We start from the raw sequence: 17,325 nt of genomic DNA on the forward strand, positions 1-17,325 counted from the left end.
ACAAAACCCATCCCTGGTGCCAAAAAGGTTGGGAACCGCTGCTTTGAAGAGGATCGAGCAGGGAAGGAGGGCAGAGGAAAGAGTCCAGTGCCAGCAAAACTTCAGACCTGACGTGTGCCATGTGGAGACCCCCGTCTGGGCTCAGCCACAGAGGTGAACAATGTTGGTGCTGGACAAAGCGCAGCACACTCTGCAAACATTGTCCTTTGTAGCTGCAGCATGCAGTTGTCACCCACTGAATTCCACCATTCCGTGCACTACCATAAATCCCAGAAAAGCGCACTTTAGGCCTTTGGTGGCAAAACTGTCTTCTGAACAACAAGGGGTCCTCCCAATCAATGTGCATAGAGCTGAGAGAGTGGAGGGAAATGCTTCAACTGACTTCAGTGCATTTAACCGATTTGCTTCCGCTGCATTCTGTGTTGACGGGGCGCGGCCAGAATGCCTGGGGCCAGAGCTCCTCTGACCTCCAGAAATTCATTCCTGCCTGAGGTGTGGGCTCTTTACATGCAGGCTGTTTCTGAACAAGTAGGATCTGCGAGCAGCAGTGAGAAAGCGAGGGGAAAATTGACAAAATCAACCTTGCAAGCTCCCCCTGAGTCCCTTTCCTTTGCTTTTCTGAGAACTCATGGTCAGCCCTCTTGCCTGGTGCATTCACCGCTGTTGGGCCTTTGCAGTTGAGCTGAGAGCCAAGCAGACAATGCATGAAGTCTGCAAAAGCCGCAGCATCCCCTGTGTCCCCTGCCCCCCTGTGTCCCCTGCCCCCTGCATCCCCTGCCCCCTGGGCGCATGGCTTTTCCCTTCCCTCCGCTGTGAGCTAACCTCTCGCAGAGCTTACGACTCCGTATCTTCTGTGCAATCTCTGCTGACCTGGAGTGTTCTGGTTCTGTTGGTTACCAGCTGGCCCTGGGCACTCATGCCCAGCCATTCTTCCATCTCCGCTTCCTCTTACTCGAGATGTGGAAGTGATATTCCCAAATCAGGCCAGTGCCAGTGTGGCGTGAGACACTTGCTTTGAGAAGCGGAGACTAGCTCATGTTATGCAGCCGCATCAAAGCCCTGAGCTGCCTGCCTCATGCTGTTGTGTGTTTTTCTGTGTGTATTTCCTGAGCATTTTCCTGTGTTCAACCCAGAAGCCTGGGAATAAGTAATATTTTTCTCTCAATGCTTTGCCCAACCTGACCCTATCTCAGATGGAATCCCCCTTGAATTACCGTCACCTTCCCCTCTATTTGCTTGTTCACCTTCGGGAGAGCCACACACTGAGTCGGTGACAGAAATCTCTCCCCAGCAAGTCGCACACCCAAACCGGCTGCTGCCAGCCCGTAGCTGCCCCAAGTGTGTCTGGTGGCTCATCTGCGGCTTCCTAGTAGAAGGCCCTTAAACAATCCAGATCACAAAGGAGGAGAGATCCAGTTTCCCTGCGGAGGACAAGCCGCAGGGACTCTGGACCTGTCCTGAGGTCACCGCGCCTCTGTCTTTCAGGACTCACACCACGCAGCGAGAACTGCTCACTACGGCTCCCTGCCCCAGAAGTCACACGGCCGGACCCAAGATGAAAACCCCGTAGTCCACTTCTTCAAGAACATTGTAAGTGACGATCAATGGGAAGAGGTAGAAACTGTGAGGGGGAGGAGGGGTGCTGGCCACTGCTGTCATCCACACAGGACGTTCGTACGTTCGGGGGTGGCACCAGGGTCCTCGTCAGGCTGAGGCCGGCCGGGGAACTCCCCCCTCGCACCTGATCGCGAGTTCCAGACAAGCGCTTCCCCACGGTATGGATTGCACTGTGCGCTCCGTGCGTTCTCCAGAGAGCTCACTTCTCTTGAGATTAGACCCCCATGTAATGCTTGGCCTAAAAACACAGGCTTTGCAACCTATAGAGAGTGCTTGCCATGGGCTGGGAGGGGACGGGGCAGCAGAGAGAGCACAGGGCATTTTTAGGGCATTTTTCGGGCAGCGAAACCGCTCTGTTGAGGCTGCAATGCTGACTGAAGAGCACGCACTTGTCCAAACCCACAGCGTGCACAGCACCGAGAGAACCCTAACGCAGGGTTGCTGATGAGGGAAACTGTTCGGGTATGTGAAGACTAATTTCTGCACAGTTTTTCTGTAAACCTAAAAGTGCCAGGCAACACGAAAAGTATTAAAAACAAGAAGAAAACCACAGGCCTCTAATTCCAAGATCTCAGTGCAGCAGACATTTTATGGTCGTATTTGATAAGCGCATTTAGGAGCTGCAGACCTGGGGGCATCCCCTTGGAAGCTCTGAATGTCAGAGGACCCGCTACTTCCAGCCCCTGAAAGGGCTCACGGTGAAGCAAAGCCCGCCGCCTCCCTCAGTGAGCAGTGGACAGGCGTCTTCCCTGTGTCCCAAGATGGGCCCATTCCCCAGCTACAGAACCTCTGGGGGGTGTTTTCCATCCTCTGAAACACTTTCCCCTCCTCTGGAGGATCTGCATCATCTAGAATATTTTCAGTCTCAGGTCTATACTTCTTGACCAACTAGGACAGAAATGGGGAGGCTGAGCACCCGGGTGCTTCTGGCAGCTGATGGGTGCTAGCCACCCTCAGCAGGCAGGAGCCCGTTAGGAAATGGGCGGCGGCACAGGGCTCCCAATGCAGCCCACGGTTCTCTGTGTCTTTCCAGGTGACGCCTCGCACACCACCCCCATCGCAGGGAAAGGTAAGACCTTGGAATGTTTTGATTAATCATCACTTTTCTGATAGACCTTCTCTAAAATCCCATAATGTACCAAAGAGAGAGTTAGGCTCAGAGCTACCAGAATTCATCCCAAAACGTGTTGCCAAGCAGCTCCGAAGTAGAACAGGTCAGCAGATCCACGTGCCACTCCTGCCCCTCCCGCAGCTGCACAGCCGCCGTGGCCCTGAGCCTGCGGCCCCCCTCGGAGCTCCGAGTGGAACCTGTTTTTACCACCTCAGCTCTACTGTGCTTTGATTGTGTTTCCTGTTGATTGAAAGGACTTTCCCTTCACTGACCACCATGTCATTATTTCTCTGTCTTCCTCATGCAGGGGAGAGGACTGTCCCTGAGCAGATTTAGCTGGGTAGGTGACGAACGCACTTCCACAGCTTCCTCTTCCATCCCGGTCCGCGCAGCCCCGCAACTTTTGTGTTCTGCTCTGTTTCGGTTGCTTCCTGGCCCCCTTTTCTCTCCCCTCAAGACCTCTCTGCCCACAGCTGGGATCGGGCCACCTTCTCTTCCATTGGGGAAATGAAACGTGGTCTTCCCTTCCGGAAGGTCTGGTCTCTTGCTTCTGTGCCTGGGACCCAGCCCTGCAAGGCCAGACCCTCTTCTCCCAAAGGGTTCCCAGGAGACGTGACTGGTCTCCCTCCCAGGGAGGGAGCAACACCACGTCCGAGAAAATGTTTAACTTCTTCCAACACAACCAATGCGAGAAGCCCCAGGAACCCGCATGTGGAAGTGGGACTGGCTGGCCCATCTCATAACCCCAGATGCTGGCACTGGAAAAATTATTCTGCTAATGAACAGAAAAAGAGGCGAAATAGAGCTGCTCGATTTGTAATAACCTCATTAATCCGAAGACTTTGTTTTGTGTGTGTTTAAATAATAATTAAAACATAGGTATCAAGCCATCCAGAAAATCTTCCTTAGGAATTTTAGGCTTGTTAATACCAAAAGCAAACTTTCAAGGAAGGTTTAAAATGGCCAATTTGAACTTTCTAGTGAACAAATTTGGTGTCTGAGACAAATTAAAATGCCAATCATTATATTCTAACCAAACTTATAGACTTTAATTACTAGCAAATATCAGATATGATTCTTACTGTATAAAAGTTATAATTTTAGAATACAATGGAGGAATAACCACCAACATATTGTAGATAGGTTGTGTCTGCCTCCAAAAGTGCAATGCTCTCACACGCTAGAACAGAGCCTACCTACACCTTCTGCTCAATTAATAAGCATCATGTACATGAATGAATACATTTTAAAAGAAAGACAACAAGGAGAAAGAACAGGAAGAAAGAACAGGGAAAGAAAACAGAAGATGGGAAAGAGGAAGGAAGTGAGGGAGGAAGGGACGGGGCACTTGAGAGAAAGGCAAAGAAGAGATTCCATAAGGATCCCAAAGCAGCCCCACACATGATTACACTGAATGATGAACTAAGATATTTACTGAAACACTTTCTATTAATGCATATTCGACTTGCTTTTTCTGACCTAATGAATTTGCGAAACAGTGACAGCCACGTAGCAAATGTACATGGACTAGTACTCACAATTAATTTTTTATTTTCTATACCAGCAGGAGACAAAGATGATAGAAGAATGAAATTCATTTTTGACCCAGAAATCTTATTTTAGCTACTGCTTTATCTGCTCTTAATTTTCTAGGAGTGGACTTTGGGGCCATCGTGCCAGATCCTCCCTGAATGTGGAGCGATGGGGGGTCGCACACAGGCCGTTCCGCCCCAGCAGCTTAACAAGAAAGACCCTTGCATTCCTCCCTGCATCTCTCCCTTTTGGGTCCTACTAATGTCTGTTGAATTTCTCTTTTTTCCAAAGCAAAATCCTTCTCTGCATTTTGTCTGCTTGTCTGTTTCCCAGAGCCGCAGGACTCCCTCCTTGTCTGGAGTTCCAGAGAGCCCCCCCCTTTCTCTTTCTAAACTGTGTTGTGTGTTTCCTGGTACGTTCTAGGTTCCCCAAAGATAAACATGACTAAGGATTCGAAAGGAGGAAAGGCCAAGCAGATTGTTAATCTGAAAGTCAATCCCCGGATTTAGTTCTCAAAAACTCTTTATTTTTGCAGAAAAGCAATAGAGTAAGACAGAACAACTTAACGCTTGCAGGGGAAGTGGCTTTCTGCCATGTAGAGCCAGGCTGGCAACCTGGCCTCCCAGGCCCTCTGCCATCAGGGAGTGAGCACGAACCTGGAAACCTCTGGGACGCAAGAGCGAGGCTGGCTGTCCCCTGGTGTGCAGTGCTTAGACCTTCTTCCACACATCCCCTGTCCCTCACCTCACTGGATAGCCCCCGAATCAACTGTTCACACGAAAGCAGCTGCCTGGTTCTGAGCGGCCATGCTCGCTCCCAAGCACAGGCTGCATGAAAAGAAAACTGTACAAGTAGCTTGTACGGTGGGAAGCCCCCAGCAGAGGCTGCAGGTGTAGCCAGGTGCTCTGGAAGCCTTGAGGCCTCTGGTGTCATCCTCCTCACCTCTAAATAAGAGATGGGCTAGGTTGGTCAAGGTCCTCCCTGTCCTAAAACACTGTAATGAAATGGAAAAAAGGCTGCAGGCTGATAGAGGAGGGACAGACTGGTTTGGTTCCCACAAGTCTTCAGGGCAGGGCTCTAGGAGAGTCTCCCATTTCTTGTTGGCAAAACGTAAAGTGCAGTCTGGACCCTGTCCACTGAGTAGAGACTCATGAGGCCAACCAAGATCCCTGAAAAGCTCACAGCGTGGTCGGCCTCCCGCAGACACTTCGCCCCCCGTTGTTAACATCCACCGCGCCCAGACTCCCACAGCGAGCTCCTTCCCTCCTCCCCGTGTTTGCAGTGGAGTTCCCACTCAAGAAGACAGCACAGTAGCAAGTAGAGGCTGGTCCTGGGACACTCACACCCGTGTGTGTCAGGAAGCCCCTGCGATCACACGGCCCATGAGGAAGCCAGAGGGGCTGCTGGGGCTGATGAGGCCAGGGCAGGGCGGCCTGCTCTTCCATAAGTGACAGCTGGCACCAAAGCCCAGAGTTGGCAGCCTCCTCCTGAGGAGTGGCATCTCCATGAACGGCTTGTGTTCTCGCACAACCCCATTGTGTAGATGAGGAAACCGAAGCTCAGAGAGGTTCCTGCCCTTGCCCAAGGCCACACAGCCGGATGAGCTAGAAAGGTGCTAGGGGACTGGGAGGTGGGGGAGGTGAGACGCTGTCCCGCTGCTGCCAGGACGTGGCCGCCCCCCGTGCCAGCCAGGCCTGCCTCCTCCCTCTGTCCGGCTCAGCAGCCCCGGCCTCCTGTTGCTCCCAGTCTGAGCTTTGGCCAAGGGAGACTGATTCCTGCTCACCCTGGGAGAGAGCTCAGGATTTTGTCTCAAAACCTTATAAAAGATACAAGGCTCGACATTTTACTAAGGCCGAGGACTCTTGATCTCCCAGACAGATCCTAGAACCACAGGGCCCATGTGACCAGAATCCAATCTGTGCAAATCAATCAGCAAAAGGAGCCCCCAGCAAAGGGCGCGGGCCGGGGCCTCCGGGGACCGGCACCTACACACCGCACAGCCCCCCAGGGTCCGAGTCCTCCAAACACGTGTAGGCAGGAGCCTCCTTACCTTGATTTGCTTGATGTTTGCTAATCTTCTCTTGAACACCCCACAGCGTGAAGGTAAGCAACTGTTCCCTAAACGACTTAGATCCTTAAAATATGTGTGGTTGGGCCGCATATCTCATGAGAGAGCCTCCGCCCAAACCAGAGCCCTCCGCTCTCTGCGGCCAACACCCTGGTAGACCTGGGGGAGCAGCCTCTCCCGCCCCCACCCCCTCAGCGCGGTGCTGGCCTGTGGCTCCTGAACCACTCACCAGTCCAGTCCAGGGCCTGAGCCCTTCCCCGGGGCCCTGGTGGCAGCTCCCAGTGGCTCAAGCAGCGTGCCCAGCACTGCGGGTGGAGGCTGAGCTCTGTGGTCTTTTCTTGCAGGGGGCCGAAGGGCAGAAACCAGGATTTGGCTACGGAGGCAGAGCGTCCGACTATAAATCGGCTCACAAGGGATTCAAGAGAGTCGATGCCCAGGGCACGCTTTCCAAAATTTTTAAGCTGGTAAGTTACCCTCTGCTCAGCTCCAACGAGCGGGGACTAAAAGGGTCCCAGAATCCCTAAGCTGAGCACAAGAGTGGCTGCCACCTCTGGCTCAGCCGCGCTGTACCCTGGGCGTGCTCTGTCCCAGCAGGCGTGCAGGGGCTCAGGTGGCATTGCCCACCCGCATGGACGCGCGGATTTCCTCCGAGATGCATGTGGAGCCGGAGGGGCTTGAGGAAGGGCTGCGCCTGGGCTGGTTCAGGGGCCCTGGAGCAGGCGGCTGACCTTGACTCTGGGGCAGGGCCCAGCTGGAGTCCAACTTGCCCATGCCCAGGGGTTGGAGCCCTCAGGGAGCTAAAGCCAGAGCCAAGCAGACGTGGGTGTGGGGGGGAGATCCCTGGAGCCACGGGAGGGGATGCCCAGGAGACCTCAGGGAGTGGGGAGTGTCCCGTCGGCTCCTGAGGACCTGGAACCAGACCCATGACGAACGCCAGGCCCGCTGTTTGTCAGGACCTGGAACCAGACCTGGGACGAATGCCAGGCCCGCTGTTTATGAGCTGTGTCTCTGAGACTCGGTTTTCTCATCTGTAAAATGGAGGTAACCCGCCCACTCAGCTCACAAAATCGCAGTGAAAGTAAAAGGTAGTGACAAACACAAAACGCGGCTGGCAGGTGCGGGGCTCGGATTCCTTAGATAAGCAGTCACCTTTATTATTGTTAAACGTCACCGGGAAAACCCTTAACTCTTAGACAGCGGCTCTCATTAAGCAAAAGAGGAGGCACATGAAGCTCCAGGCAGGGCCGGGAGGGAACCGCGAAGCCAAAGGGTCTGGGAGACCCCCAGGCACCTGCGTTTGCATTTTCATCTTGGAGGAGACCAGGCCTCCGGGGGCCCTCCCCGGGGTGCAGGGAGGAGGGAGGGGTCTTTCTTGGTGTGTAACGTACTCATTGATTCAGTGACCTGACCCTTGACTCCATGTACTGTTTGAGTCTGGATGTGTGGTGTGCTCTGCCCAGCAGCTGGGATCCACATGGGCACAGACACGGTCCCCCCGCGTCCTTGGTGAGTGCAGAACCTCTGCCATGAGCCTCGATTCTGGGAGGTTCTGTGGACAACAGGCGATTCAGGGCACAGCCCCTGCTCTTAAGGATAGCTGGTCTTAGGAAAAGCTTTTAATATGTGAAGTGAGCAGTGAGTGACTGAGCTGCTAAGTAAGCAGCTCAGATAAAGTGTCAGATTTTATGTCAGATAAAGCGGTAGGCAGGATCCACTCCTCAACGTAAATTCTGCGTAAGAAAATAAATTCTCCAAATATTCAAGTCTCAGAGCCATCATGCTGTACATTGCCGCAGTTCTGGGATGTGGCCACAAGAGGGCGGAGATGAGGCTCCCGGGAGAGCAGTGTCTGAACCTAGCACTGCAGTCAGGACGGCCCCGCCCCACCTGGCCAGCAGGTCACCTGCCTCTGAATCACCTAGGATGCACGCCCAGACCCCTGTCTGGGCTCCGCCACAGGCTCACTGAGTCAGAATGTCCAAGAGTGAACTAGGTGTTGCCAGTTGTGATGATTTTGCAGACACCGTGCTCACCTGGGAAACACGGATTCATCCCATCTGGATAACTAATTACTCCACTACCAGCTTAAGGACTGTTAGACACGCGGGGAGAGCTGAGTGCTGGCTCAGAGTTGATGGGAGGGCCCAGATGAGTGAGGGGCCGCATTTAGCAAATATTGTCCTTGCAATATATGCAAGGCTGACAACCAGTCACTCAAAGATGCTTTGAAGGCCAGAGCCTACCAAGACCACCCTGAGGAACAGAAAGCTGCATTTAGATCTGCACATTTACTGTGTGCAAATATAACCAGTGTACTACACACATGTGTTTTCTTAAATAAGTTCAGTATTTTCCCTGAATTTTTTTGTAAGAAGCTTTTAAAAATTATTTAATTTCTGTAGAGTTCAAGGGAAGCTTCAGTGTATCAAAGCAAATTTCAAATCATATGGTTGTAATTAAATTTTACTGCATAAAAAGTTCATAACTGGCCTACTATGGCCGTATGGCTGAATGAGTTGACTTGGGGCAATTCCAATAGATTAATAAATCAGCTCCCCCAGAAATGAGGGAGTTTAGAGGCAGGCAGGTGGAGAGGACAGGGACGTCATAGCATTTAACGTCATTTTACCATCTTTCTTTTCTGTTCTTTTTGGTGCTGTTGGAAATGAGTAGTGAGAGGAAAAGACAGATCTGGAAGTCTAGTGCTGTCGGTAGGAACTTGGTAGAAAAAACTATGCATGTCCCCCCATCACTCGGAAACCACATCAGAACATCATAGGGGCATCCTGTTTCCATGTGCATTAATTTCCACGAACATACATGTGAACGTTTTCCCACCTGTAGTGTTGCTGTGGAGTTGTGAGGTGTCAAAGTGGAGGCAAGAGTATCTGCCTTTTGCAGTAGGCTCTGTTCTTTTCCTGTCCTGAGAGAGGAGGTCAGTCAAACCCTCACCTTGTGAGTTCAGCCTTATACTGACCTGAGCCCAGGGTGGAGCAGATGTTTAGATCATGTGACTCCAAGTTGCAAGACACAAAATAGAGAGAAACGTGACTGTTGCATCCATGCAGGCTCTAATCCTGGCTCCTTCGGGCTGGCTGAGCTTTGGCTCCTGGGCTATAAAGAGAGGATGATAGGAATGCCTACTCCAGGGGGTGCCGTGAGCACAAAAGAGAAAACGGGGAGAAACGGGTTTCCTGCATGGTCAGTGCTCAGCAAAGTGTAGTTTCAATGATAAAAAGTGAAACCAATACGCCCACCATTTTCAATGTCAAAAGGGGGCATCAAGAGAGTTAAGACTGTATCTTGGTAAGTTACCTTGCCAGAGGCTGCAGGGAACTTATTCCATTTCAGCACAGAAGCACTTTGTTTCATAGGACAGTGGTTCTACCACTTTCCAGGAAGTCCAAAGGCTGATCTCTTGGAAATGCAGCAAAAGGTGAGGTGAGTGTCGACTTCTGGGCTACTCCGGAGGGCAGCTCCAATGCCAGGGATGTTCAAGTTAAGTCAGGATCAAACAGGAAAAACCCACGCTCCCGAGGCAGAGGCTGGCCCTCGAGGGGCAGGGCCCCACACTTGTCAGTCCCCAGGCCGGCGGGAGGCCGCCACGGTATGTGAGGAAGCTGCCTGTCTTGGGAGGGAAATCTCACTAGATGGTTCCTAAGGCGGCTTCGCAGGCTAGAATTTCATAAACGTTTTCACCTGTGAAAACAAGCATCCCTTTAGTGAGTTGTGTAACCACAACATAGAGGCTTGTTTATAAACATGCTACGTATGTACTTGGAAAACCCCCAACAAGTCAGAACTGTCACCTCGGTCTGTTAGCTGCGTTATTTGTAAGGATTCTTGGCGTCCGTGCTCTGGTTATTCGTGTTACTGGGCAGTGTGGAAGACGTAGAATTAGATGAGGACAGTGCTGGTTCGTTGCTGATCAGCTGCGGTAAACAGCATATTTCTTTTCTATCTTGCTTCCTGGGGGCTCTTTGCCAAAATTGATCATTTCATAAAAGAGGGGAAACCCAAGGAGAAGCTAAACTTTCAATAAAAATTTGAATGCAAAAAAAGTGCAGTTCTGCTTTGTCAATCTAAGTGACATTCTGAGTGACCAACGCGTGCCTCTTTCTAGAGGGATGGCCACGCCTGGCTACCTCCACACCGTGGGCCACGGTACACCTGTGCACCATCTCAATTAGCTGCCAACTCTCTTTTAAACCTCAAAATTATTTGTCCCCCAAACATGTAAATGCATGGTTTTAAGACCCCTTCAAGTCAAAGTTTGCAGACACAGCTCTCTGTGCATTTGATTTGTCTGGTGTGGCAGATGAGATGGCACATAGGAGGGACGTCCCCAGGGATGGACACGTGGCTTTGCTCTTTGCTGGCACATGTAGCAAGGGGTGTGCTAGGGTCCCTCTGAAAAAGAAGTTGCTGCTGTTGTCGCTGGCAGTCCCCCTCAGTGGCCCTGGAACCTCTAGCTGAAGAGAAAAGGTGCTCATTCAATGCAAACCAGTGGAACCCTTGCACTTTCACCCACAGAAGTGCAGCGTTGTTCTGCAGAACCGTGGTTACGCCAGGCACCACTCCCTGGGGCCTGGGAGTCAGATTCCAGGGACCCTTTCTCACAGAATTGGAAATTCAATCAGATTTGCTGAGGGAGGTCGGAGACATGGAATGAAAAGACCAGCTCTCCGCGGTGCCATTTCTATTAGCAGATGAGAGAGACACCCAATGGCTCAGCATCCACCCGGCACCACAGAAGAGGGGATGCTGGTGTGGGAGGACTCCGCGGCACTCTCGTCCTAACTCCTCTCTCTTCCTTTTCAGGGAGGAAGAGATAGTCGCTCTGGATCACCCATGGCTAGACGCTGAAAACCCACCTGGTTCCGGAATCCTGTCCTCAGCTTCTTAGTATAACTGCCTTAAAACTTTAATCCCACCTGCCCCCGTTACCTAATTAGAGCAGATGATCCCTCCCCTAATGCCTGCGGAGTTGTGCACGTAGTAGGGTCAGGCCACGGCAGCTACCGGCAATTTCCGGCCAACAGTTAAATGAGAAAATGAAAACAGAAAACGGTTACAACTGTCCCTTTCTGTGCGAAGATCACGTCCCTTCCCCCGCAATGTGCCCCAGACGCACGTGGGTCTTCATGGGCCAGGTGCACAGACGTCCCTCCACGCTCACCCCTCCACCCTAGGACTTTCTTTTCGCCGTGGCTGCGGCACCCTTGCGCTTTTGCTGGGCACTGCCATGGAGGCACACAGCTGCAGAGACAGAGGACGTGGGCGGCAGAGAGGACTGTTGACATCCAAGCTTCCTTTGTTTTTTTTTCCTGTCCTTCTCTCACCTCCTAAAGTAGACTTCATTTTTCCTAACAGGATTAGACAGTCAAGGAGTGGCTTACTACATGTGGGAGCTTTTGGTATGTGACATGCGGGCTGGGCAGCTGTTAGAGTCCAACGTGGGGCAGCACAGAGAGGGGGGCACGTCCCCAGGCCGTGGCTGCCCACACACCCCAATTAGCTGAATTCGCGTGTGGCAGAGGGAGGAAAAGGAGGCAAACGTGGGCTGGGCAATGGCCTCACACAGGAAACAGGGTCTTCCTGGAGATTTGGTGATGGAGATGTCACGCAGGCGGCCTCTGGACGTCACCGTTGCCCTGCACGGTGGCCCCAGAGCAGCCTCTAAGAACAACCTCGTTTCCAAACCACAGCCCACAGCCGGAGAGTCCAGGAAGACTTGCGCACTCAGAGCAGAAGGGTAGAGTCCTCTGGACAGCCTCGCAGCCGCGCCAGTCGCCCATAGACACGGGCTGTGACCGGGCGTGCTGGCAGCGGCGGTGCACAGTGGCCAGCACTAACCCTCCCTGAGAAGATAACCGGCTCATCCACCTCCTCCCAGAAGACGCGTCGTAGCGAGTAGGCACAGGCGTGCACCTGCTCCCGAATTACTCACCGAGACACGCGGGCTGAGCAGACAGCCCCGTGGAGACAAAGCGCTCTTCTGACCGCATCCTTCCTAACACCCGCTGACATCTCCTTTCGCTCCTCCCTCCCTAACCTACTGACCCACCTTTTGATTTTAGCGCACCCGTGATAGGCCTTCCAAAGAGTCCCACGCTGGCATCGCCCTCCCCGAGGACGAAGATGAGGTGTAGTCAGCGTGATGCCAAATCGCGTCTTCTTAATCCAATTCTAATTCTGAATGTTTCGTGTGGGCTTAATATCATGTCTATTAATATATAGCCTCCATGATGAGAGGGTTACAAAGAACAAAACTCCAGACACAAACCTCCAAATTTTTCAGCAGAAGCACTCTGCGTCGCTGAGCTGAGGTCGGCTCTGCGATCCATACGTGGCCGCACCCACACAGCACGTGCTGTGACGATGGCTGAACGGAAAGTGTACACTGTTCCTGAATATTGAAATAAAACAATAAACTTTTAATGGTATTTGCATGGGTGTCTTCTTTTGTGTTCCGGGCTGTAGCACACGGGCCCACATCAAGCGAGAGCCAGGTGTGCAGAGCAAATGTGACTCGGTGCCTCTGGGTCTTGAGGCAGGGCTGCCTGGCGGTGCCTGTTGGAGGGGATGTCCTCATCAGAGGGTCGATGGCTACTGAAGAAAGTGGAACAGAGGTAGTTGTTAGGGCACTGATTCTCTCACCAGGAAAAAAATATTTAGTGTCTCTGAAGACAAGCTTCCAAGTCTCTCTGTGTCCTGCCGTGTGGCTAGTGTACACACCCTGCAGATGTGAACCCAGGAGTCTTGGACGATTTCCCCTTGCCACCTTTTTCTCTGAAAGCGTGAAAGAGCGTGAAGCGATGTTTTACTTATAGTTGCCTTTGGTTACAGGAATTTTTCTTCAAAAAGATAGATGAAAGTCTCTTTTGTTTTTTCTTTTTCATTCATTCTTTCTTTTTTTTTTTGAGACAGGATTTTACTTTGTCACCCAGGTTGGAGTGCAGTGCTGCCAACTTGGCTCACTGCAGCCTTAACCTCCCAGGCTCAAGCTCTCCTCCTGCCAAAGCCTTCTGCGTAGCTGGGACTACAGGTACACACCACCACACCAGCTAATTGTTTATTCTTTGTAGAGACGGGATCTCACCATGTTGCCCAGGCTGGTCTCATCCTGACCTGAAGCAGATCTGCCCACCTCAGCCTCCCAAAGTGCTAGGATTACAGGCTGGAGCCACCACACCCAGCCTTTGTTTTGCTTTTAATGGAACCGCCAGTTCCCCTCTGTGTCTCAGCAGCAGCTGTGAGAAATGCTCTGCATTTGTGACCTTTACGAAGGGGAACTTCCATGCTGAATGAGAGTAGGATTACATGCTCCCGGGGGTCAGAGAGCCTCAGACTCCAGCATGATAAGCGAGTGTGAGAACCTGGGAATACGACTGCATTCATTGCAACAGCAGGAAACACTGCCGAGGCTGGAGGCATGGCCACCTGAGCTCGCCTGGCAGGCGTGGCAGACCGAAAGTCCACGTCCACTGGCTACACTTCTCTGCCCAGACCCTTCCAACTGAGGAATTTGGAAAATCATGCAAAGATAATTACATTTTAAAAATTGTATTATTTTCATTGGCAAGTCTATCTTAATGTAACATATGTGGAAAATGCATTAAAAGGCAAACCAAGGGTACATCATAAGCTAGCATTCGCCATGACAGTACAATACTTGGGTGAGTATTTTAAAATAAAACACAGCAAGATAGGAACTGAGCCAGAGAGCTTGTGTGCTCACTGAACACTTGGCTGAAGCAGCCCACCTACTTTCTCCTGAAGGTGACTGGAAATTAACTCACCAGGCAGACAGCCAAGAGGAAGGGCTGCCGGAGCCGCAGCCTCATGGACGCAGACGCCCTTCCCCACCACCCGCGCAGGCTGTCAGGACCTTCCCCATGGCCCGCGCAGGCTGTCAGGACCATGGTCAGTAGAGGCTAGAGGGGCCATGAGGGTCTGTGGAACTGAACATAGCCGTAGTGATCACGCTTCCATCTGCACAGCCACACTCTGCCATTCAGAGCTGACCTGCCCATCTGTAGGGGAAGGGAACATGTATGAAATTGATAGAGCAGCCTCTGAGCTTGGAGCATGAAGTACCTGGCATGGAGGAAATGAAATCTCTACAGAGGGCTGACGATGAAGAGTCAGTCAAGAAGTGAGCAGAGCAGGTGCTGGTTTAGCTCAGGAGACACTGTGATGAATGACTCTGCCAGGGCCATGAACTATAAATTGGAATTGGGATTATGTGAGAGGAAAGAACCAGAGACTGAGGGAGAAACTGTAAAACAGTGAGTGAAAAGTTCTCTCATGGCAATTTTTACAGAAGAGAGCGAAGCCATCAGTTAATTTTGGGTGTTTGTTTGTTAGTCTGCTTAGGAAGCCACAAGAGAATACTACAAAGTGGGTGGTTTAAACAACAGATAGTTATTTTCTCAGTTCTAGAGGCTGCAAGTCCAAGATCAAGGTGTCAATTTCTGGTGAGGCCTCTCTCCTCTGCCTGCAGACGGCTGCCTTCTTGCTGCGTCCTCACGTGGCAGAGAACGACTTCAGGTGTCTCTCTCATCTAAGGACACCAGTCTTACTGCATAAGAGCCCTGGCCTTACGACCTCATTTAACCTGAATTCCCTCCCTAAAGCCTCTATCTATCTGTCTCATCTCCAAATACAATGACATTGCGAGTGAGAGCTTCAAAACACACATTTTGGGAGGACACAGTTCCATCCATAACAGAAATATATTTTCCCTCATGCAACAACAAATATTTTCTAAGCCACCATTTGGCAAGATGTTATAATTAAATCCAAGACTCGGCAGAACTCTTGCCTCTTTGCCGAAAAAACACAATACAAAGTGAAGCACGCTGGCATATTTCTCTATTGTGATTCTTCTATTGTAAATAGTAAATAGTCACTGAAATCCTAAATGATAGGATAAGAAGGCAAGGTTGACCCAACAGCACAGGCAAGGCTATGTGGCTTGTTAAACACCACAGCTCACTCCAGCACAAGACGTCGGGGCAACTTCATGTGACCGCACCTGCCGTAGAAGGAAAATGAGTGGTCTGGTTTTTCAGAAACAGCCTGATTTCAACCGGCACTCTCATCCACCTTCTAGGCAACTCCAACCTCGTCTCAGTGAGGCAGGCCAGGGCTCCTCCTTCTACAGCCCCATACCTCGACTTCCCACCACCAGGAAATGGCTTGTTTATCCAGCTCCGGAATCTTACAAGCTCCTGGAGAGCTCACTAATAGTTCAAGACTCGAGGGCATCCATAAAACAGTGACTCCGTCCAATACCTCCAGCACCAGCCAGGGCCCCTCCACCTCTCAGCTAAGTTCCTGCTTCTGATTTAAAGTTCACGTGGAAACTAGAGATGATCCTGAGTCGGAATGTACCTTTCAATGCGGTGGCCAGGCTGCTAGCTCACCAGGGGTCAGCGCCTGCCTGCCTGCCTTACCACGGGTTGTGGCAAACGTCCTTAAGATCACATCCCTGCCACACAGGTTGGGCAGCTTTCAGGTCTCCTGGGAGATAGTTTCATCTGTACCATGGCAAGTGAACCTCAGAGCTATAAGCAGTACCAGGCTATGGCAAGTGTGGTGTGCTAGGAAGACACCGTCACTCAGACCTGGGCAGCGTGTGAGTGGGGTCTATGGAGGCCTGCACATGGAGAGTTCTTAGTTCTTGCCTTACAGCTTTTCTGTAGGCTTCAAACTGCTTTAAAAAAAAAAAAAAAAAAAAAGACAGGCTGAGTGCAGTGGCTCACACCTGTAATCCCAGCACTTTGGGAGGCCAAGGTGGGCAGATCACCTGAGGTCAGGAGTTCAAGACCAGCCTGGCCAACATGGTGAAACCCCGTCTCTACTAAAAATACAAAAATCAGCCGGGTGCAGTGATGTGTGCCTGTAATCCCAGCTACTCGGGAGGCTGAGGCAGGAGAATCACTTGAACCCAGGAGGCGGAGGTTGCAGTGAGCCGAGAGGATGCCATTGCACTCCAGCCTGGGTGACAGAGCAAGACTCTGTCTCAAAAAAAAGAAGAAAAAGAAAAGAAAAAAAAAGGACGAAGGCTTAGCATTACTAAAGTTTAGAATCACGATTGAAAGGTGACTAGAAAATGTGTGTGGTGAAGAGTATCTCGAGCCAGGGGCAGTGGCTCCTACCCGTACTTTCAGCTAGCCGCTCAGGAGGCCAAGGTGGAGAGATCGCTTGAAGCCAGGACATTGAGACCAGCCTGGCTAACATAGCAAGACCCTGTCTCTAACAAAATAATGAAAATTAGCTGGGTGTGGGGTGTGCACCGGTGGTCCCAGCTACTCGGCAGGCTGAGGTGGGAGGATCACTGAATCCAGGAGGTCAAGGCTGCAGTGAGCCATGATCTGCACTCCAGCCTGGGTGACAAAGTGAGACCCTACCTCAAAAATAAAAGGAGCATCTCAAGGCAGATGGCCAGCTGTTGTCCATCTCTACCCAGAACTACTAAAAAACTGCCTGAGATAACATCAAAGTAAGCTGTCTCATGTTAAATATAAGAATTTCTTTCTTATAGAGCTTGGTTACCAAGGTAACCAATGATCTCTTTGTTCTAATTACTAAAATAGTAACGTAAAACTCTCTTCATTGGCCCAGAATAATAACACTGGGGAAGCATCTGTTAATTGGTAGAAGGGGCGTGTGAGGCGTCTCCGTGGGTGTGCACTGTGTCATCCGTCATTCTTTCTGTGGTGCCTTAAAGGATTGAGCTTTAGGAATGTTTCAAAGGTGCCAGGTCACAAGAGAAGGTCCTCAATGATGGGGGCAGCACTGTGAGCGGTGTGGAATAATCAGCAACATTTATTTTAACAACTTCCAGGCATATTGTAAGCTGAGCCAGGGCTGACCACAGTGTCAGCAGCCATGAAGCATCCCAGGTTCTCCCCACTTTCCCTTCAGGACAGCCTGCCAGCCTCCTGGCTGCTGGCAGAAGACGTGGGCTCCTGGGTGACAAAGGGGA

At 51.3% G+C, this 17,325-nt stretch overlaps 1 protein-coding gene across 4 annotated transcripts in view; it reads left to right on the forward strand.

The window, feature by feature from the left end:
• Positions 1-12,775, forward strand: part of MBP (myelin basic protein) — a 156,946-nt gene extending 144,171 nt beyond the window's left edge. For 2 of the 4 annotated variants that reach the window (XM_032152038.2, XM_032152040.2), the window contains 5 exons: positions 1,486-1,590; positions 2,651-2,686; positions 3,036-3,068; positions 6,674-6,793; positions 11,151-12,775. In XM_032152038.2, coding sequence (XP_032007929.1) covers positions 1,486-1,590; positions 2,651-2,686; positions 3,036-3,068; positions 6,674-6,793; positions 11,151-11,195 — 339 coding nt within the window. In that variant the 3' untranslated portion in view covers positions 11,196-12,775. The remainder of the gene's footprint in view (positions 1-1,485; positions 1,591-2,650; positions 2,687-3,035; positions 3,069-6,673; positions 6,794-11,150) is intronic. The other 2 variants (XM_032152039.2, XM_032152041.2) reach the window with 1 other exon arrangement.
• Positions 12,776-17,325: the final 4,550 nt, after the last annotated feature.

This window comes from Hylobates moloch, unplaced genomic scaffold (assembly GCF_009828535.3).
Source record: "Hylobates moloch isolate HMO894 unplaced genomic scaffold, HMol_V3 SCAFFOLD_5, whole genome shotgun sequence".
In the NCBI taxonomy this organism is placed as follows: Eukaryota; Metazoa; Chordata; class Mammalia; order Primates; family Hylobatidae; genus Hylobates; species Hylobates moloch.